General features: G+C 30.9%; 1 protein-coding gene across 1 annotated transcript; it reads right to left on the bottom strand.

Annotated features, from left to right (window-relative positions):
* Positions 1-4,828: 4,828 nt before the first annotated feature.
* LOC121256584 (putative gamma-glutamylcyclotransferase At3g02910) lies at positions 4,829-5,701 on the bottom strand. The gene has a single exon (XM_041157429.1). The coding sequence runs from the start codon at positions 5,550-5,552 to the stop codon at positions 4,968-4,970; it is 585 nt and encodes a 194-aa protein (XP_041013363.1). The 5' UTR covers positions 5,553-5,701; the 3' UTR covers positions 4,829-4,967.
* Between the last annotated feature and the right edge of the window lie 299 nt (positions 5,702-6,000).

A 6,000-nucleotide genomic window follows, 5' to 3' on the forward strand; every position in this document is an offset into this window, starting at 1 on the left:
TGATTTTTAAATATTCAGGAGTATAAAAAATGTATAGAAAAAAAGGGCCAAATGACCTTTTATCAGGAGAATCTCTCGGGCTACACCCTTAGGGAGTGTAGCACAATCAATTTTCAATTTCAAATTTTCAAATTTTTAACTTTTTAATTTAATCATTACAATTTTTCCAAACTTTCAAACAAAATACAAAAAATAATTGAACTTTTTTTAAATCTCAAAACAAAAATTATATTTTAACTTTATAATTTTTATTTAATTTTTTCTTTCTCTTTTTCCAAAACTTAATAAAAATTTTAACTCAAACTATTTCATTACTATATATAAATTATCTTACTACTATTTATCAATTTTTTTTTATCTCATTTGATATGTGTAACCAAAGGAGATTTAAGAAAAAAGAAGAATCGAAAGCTAACCAAAAAAACCCCACCCCCTCTTTAAGTATCTCTATTTAGTATTGTTTTCTATTGTTTTGGGGTGTTTGTTGGAGAACATCACCCCCTCCTCATGTATCACATTTCCTGTTTAATGAAATTAATTTGCTAAAAAAAGAAAAAAAATCTCAAAGATTCGTATTTGAGTAATTATTAGGTATGTTTTTCAGAATACGGACATGTGATGCTCTTACATTATTATAGGACGACGTATCAAATCAAATTAATATTTATATAAATAATTTTAATTATATAATATGAAGTGATAGTATGACAGTACCATTTAGATAGGATTTAAATAGTGAGATACGATAAGATAGTTTTAGATGAAAATTGAAAGTTAAATAAAATATTATTAGGATATTTTTTTAATATTATTATTATTTTGAAATTTGAAAAAGTTAAATTTTTTATTGTATTTTATGTAAGAATTTGTGAAAAATGTAATGATGAGATTAGATGAAGTAAGATGGGTTGAGATGATTTTGGTATCCAAAATGGATAATGAGATGAGATTAGATGATTTGTGAATAATAATAAAATAGTTTGTGCATAGTAGTGAAATTGTCTGAATTGAGATGAAATGAGATATAATGACGAGATTTGGATAGTAAGATGAGATTATATGATTTGTGAATAATAATAAAATAGTTTGTGAATAGTAATGAAATTGTTTGAGTTGATATGTTTTATGAGATTTTGAAAAATGAAAGGGAAAAAATTAAATAAAAATATTATAAAGTTAAAATATTATTTTTATTTGTGATTTGAAAAAATTGAATTATTTTTTGTGTTTTGTTTGATAGTTTGGAAAGTTATAATGATTAGGTAATGATTAGATAAAAAAATTGAATATTTAAAATTAAAAAATATTTGTGTTTATTTATTTAAATATTAAGATGAAATTAAATTAAATTAAATTAGATTAGATTAGATTAGATTAAAGAATTTTTATTTTCTCAAATAATTTATTAGGATTCAGAGCTCATGAAGTGTGAAATAAGGTTTTAAAAATAAACCGGAAAACCAGTCCAAATCATATCAGACCGATTGGTTTGGTCCAATTTCGAACCGATTCGGTTCGAGACCGGTTCCTTCATTTTAAAAATCGGTCATAATGGGTCTGGTCTTGGTTTTATGTTTTCTAGGATAGGACCGAACCGGTTCGCATATTTATATATTTTAAAATAATTTTAATATTATATATAATATTTTTTATACTATATTTCATTTTTACAAATTATAATTATATATGAAATGATGTTATATTATAATTTATAACATAAAATTTTAATCTTAAACATGAACATTTATTTAATTATATGTTTTAAATATAAAATATATATTAATTATATTTTATAACTTTATAAGTTTTCAACATATTCATTTTGATAAATATATTAATAATACTAACATACATTAGTATATTAATTACTATATTATCACTAACATATGGTAATAGTATTATATTAATAGTATTAATATATACTAATAGTATTTGTATTACTAATATTTATATATATTAATATATGAGTAATGCTACAGATCAGCCCCTGATCACGGCTGATCCGTAGCACACCTTACGTGTCACGATTTCACTACCTTTTTTTTTTTTGAAAACCCGCTCACCCTTTTCCCCCCCTTTGCTTCCCGTTTCTCTCTTCTCAGCCGTGTTCTCGTCACAGCCCAAATCTGCAATCACAGCCGATTCGTAGCCACCGACCACCACCATCGAGCCCATCCTCCTCCCCCAGCCCGATGCTCGTCTCTCTCCCTCACGACCAAATATGCACCGTCGGTCGCCATCTCGACAGTCGACAACACTTAGACAGTCGCCGCCACCTTGACAGTCGACTCCCAAGGATGGGCGAGGGGCTGGAGGCCTTGGGGCGAGGTGGGGGAGGCCTTGGGCGACACGGGTTTGGGGAGAGAAGTGGGTTTGGATTAGAGGGAAGTGGGTTTTGTTGGGGGTGTTTTTGGTCATTTTACCATGGTGTGTTTTGGATAATCCCAAACAGTGGGCTGATGACAATATTTTTTCTTAATATATATATATAAGTATAAGAGATTAGAGATTTAATATATATTAAAAATTAAAAAATAGGGCCGGAATCGATAAAATCAAAAGTATCAATTTAAGAGAGTAAATGATGCGATATCACTTTTGAAAATATAAAATTGGCGTATATAATTCAATCCTAAAATTTATACAAAATCGGACTAAACCAGACCCTTTGTACACTCTTAGAGTATTAGCATTGGATTGACCATCATATTCTTCAAATTTTGATTAATATGTAACTTTTTCATTTTTAGCTAATCATTCAAAACTTGAAGTCTACGTTGGATTAGTCATCACACTCTCTATAATAATAAAATTTTATTATTATTATTTTTAATTAATTTTTATTTTATTTTCATAATCTTCAATAACCTCCAACAATCATATTCATTTTCATTTTCACAATTCAATAATCTATAATATAATAATCTCAAAAAATACTTTTAAATTTGTTATAATTCTTTTCATATTTGAAAAGAAGAATAAATTTATTGTAACTTATATTTTAAATGAAAATAATTTAACTAATTTAATATAGAGTAAATATAAATGACATTTGTTAAATTTAAAAAAAAAAAGATATTCAATTAATTCAATGCCAATATTCTTAGTGTGAACTCCAAATCAATCAAATCCGACTTTTCTGATATTCGGATAAAGTAATAAAGCAGTAAAGTTCACACCGGAAATTCAATTCTATAAGTTGTCGATGGTAGCGTATAAAACAGGAAACTGATGGGTTGGAACTTTGAACTAAAGCCAACACCTTTGACCATGAAGCCAGAGTTGGTGAAAGCCCGGTTGAAGAAGATCTCAAACTTCTGTTCTTACTGTTTATATTTATCATGATTCATGACTTCTATGATAATGAACTAATTATATTTTGATTACTATACGGTTGAAACAAAGAAATTATTATTATTCTTTTTTTACAGATGAGTTGAGATGAAATGAAATGAATTGATATTAAAGTTAAAAGTTGAATAAAATATTATTAAAATATATATTTGTAATATTATTATTATTTTAAAATTTAAAAAAGTTAAATTATTTATTTTATTTTATATAAAAATTTAAAAAAATTATAATGATGAGATAAGATGAGTTAAAAGTAATTGTAAAAAGAGACCGAGTTTTTAAAATCTTCTCTCATATCGGAATTTTTTGTTGCGAAAGGAAAATGAGGAACCAAAAGTCAGTCCAGATATTGACAAGTAATGATGAGATAAGATGAGTTAAAAGTAATTGTAAAAAGAGACCGAGTTTTTAAAATCTTCTCTCATATCGGAATTTTTTGTTGCGAAAGGAAAATGAGGAACCAAAAGTCAGTCCAGATATTGACAAGGAAAATGATCAAACTAAAGAAAGAAGAAAGATCCATACTTGGGGTCATTTGAGTTCTCAAAGGTCAGAAAAAGACCATTTTCAAGCACAATCTCCTCCTTTTATGACTCATTTTTGCATTAAAATCACCAGGTTTGTAAAGGGATCATGACAAAGGAGAACCACACACATGAAGAAGAACCCTCTAGTGCCCCTTTTTTTAATTTTCTTCTTTTCCATTGGGTTGTGTTGTACTTTTCACAAGCCATACCATTCTAGAAAGGCCAAAAGGAAAACAATGAAAAAGGTTGTTTTTTTTAAAAATAACAATAACAATAATAATAATAATATTCTTTTAACACACTTAGCTCGTTTGTATTCAAAATTTACGTCAACTAATTTTAACTAATTTTATTTTATCATTACAATTTTCTTAAATTTTTACACAAAATATAATAAAGAATTCAACTTTTTTAAATTTCAAAATAATTTTTTCAAATTTCTATACAAAATATAATAAATAATTTAATTTTTATTCTAGTATTTATTAACCATCACAACCAATCTTAATTTATATCTGAATTTAAATCACACCTAAAATTCAAAAGATATCTTTTGAATTTATGAATAATTTAAGAATGGAAAATGTAAAAAATTGAGGGTTCAACTCCTCTTTTGTGAGCAGCCACTCCATCTCGAGGTGTTAACTCCGCCGTCTGAGATTTTAATGGAGGAGAATCGCAGAGGGAGCGAGAGATTCCTCCGTTACTGTAAATAAAGGGGACGAGATCTCTTTCAAATCGGCGCGGAGACTCTACGATCACTCACTCTTCCTAAATATATTTTAAGGCAATTTTAAGAGAATGCTGCTTTATTTCTCTGTCCGGCAAGATTTTAATCCCTATCGCTTTTCATTTCCGTCTTCCTTGAAACTTTCCTGCAAATTTTCCTAGCACTCAAGTACATCATAATTTCTACAAATTCTAAGAAATGTTTCGATCATCACCAGTTCCCAACATTCCAAAGACTAATTTCCAATTTTTCAAACCACCTGATTACACTACCAAACATCAAAGGGAGAATCGAAAAAAGAGGATTGCAGATTAAACTGCAGGCATAATTCATAATTTCCTTCTTGCTGCTATTGTTCAATCCGAGGGAGAGGAAGAGAGAAAGTGTTGAATGTGATCGAGGAAGGTGAGGTGCTGAGGCCTATCCTTCCGCTTCACATAACCCTTGGTCTCCCTCTCCGTATAAGCGTTCAATCCCTTCTTCCCATTCTTCATCCACAGCTCCATCGCGTAGCTCCTGTGCGCGTAGTACGCCTCGGCGCTCGTCAGCCCCTCGGCGCCGCACGGCATGCTAAAAGCACCACTGATCCCGCCATCGGCGTTATCACGGGGCTCTAACTCTAACAGAATGGGGAGCCTCTCGTAGTGGCCGCGACTGGTGCCCTCCAACTCGTCCATCCTCGCCAGTCCCTTAATCGACACCGCGTAGATCTCGCCGTGGACGCGCTGGCCGCAGCCGGGGATGTCAAGGAGGAAGGGGACCCGGTAGGGCCCGCATACCAGCGGGTAGTTTTCCGTGGTGCGGACGGTACCGATATAGGCGGCGTCTCCGGTTCGCATCAGCTCCTGCATTAGAGTGTGGTTGGAGAACCCACGCTTCAGCGTCCCGTAGGTGAATATGAGGCTTCGGCTCTCGTCCTGCATCCTCTCTTCTGCAACCATGATCACTGGTAAAGAAAGAATGGGAATCTTCAAGGTGCAATGGCGTATAGAAAATGGAGAATGAAAGAAGATGAGATTACGTATGTTTGTGGCGGATGAGAAAGAGGCTTCGGCTGAGATTCGATTCAAGATACGGTTAGTTCGGGCTTCGGGGAATGGAGTCCTATTTACAATATGAGTTTGCGGAAGGCTTTACAATTTCCAAATTAATAAAAAAAAATTTATTAATGCCAAAGTATTTCAAAAAATAATTATTAATGCCAAAGCTTTGAACATGTTCAAAGGCAAAGAGAGAATTTCTTTAATTCTTTAAAATCTTTGGTATAAAAAAGAAAAAAAAAACAGTTTTATATTGAGATTTGGGAAAGTGTATAATTATGATTTCGAAATCATGAAAGTTGTTTGATAAAAAAGTTTAATAATTTATGAAAGTTGTTCCAAATCATGA

Source organism: Juglans microcarpa x Juglans regia, chromosome 3D (genome assembly GCF_004785595.1).
Source record: "Juglans microcarpa x Juglans regia isolate MS1-56 chromosome 3D, Jm3101_v1.0, whole genome shotgun sequence".
Classification (NCBI taxonomy): domain Eukaryota; kingdom Viridiplantae; phylum Streptophyta; class Magnoliopsida; order Fagales; family Juglandaceae; genus Juglans; species Juglans microcarpa x Juglans regia.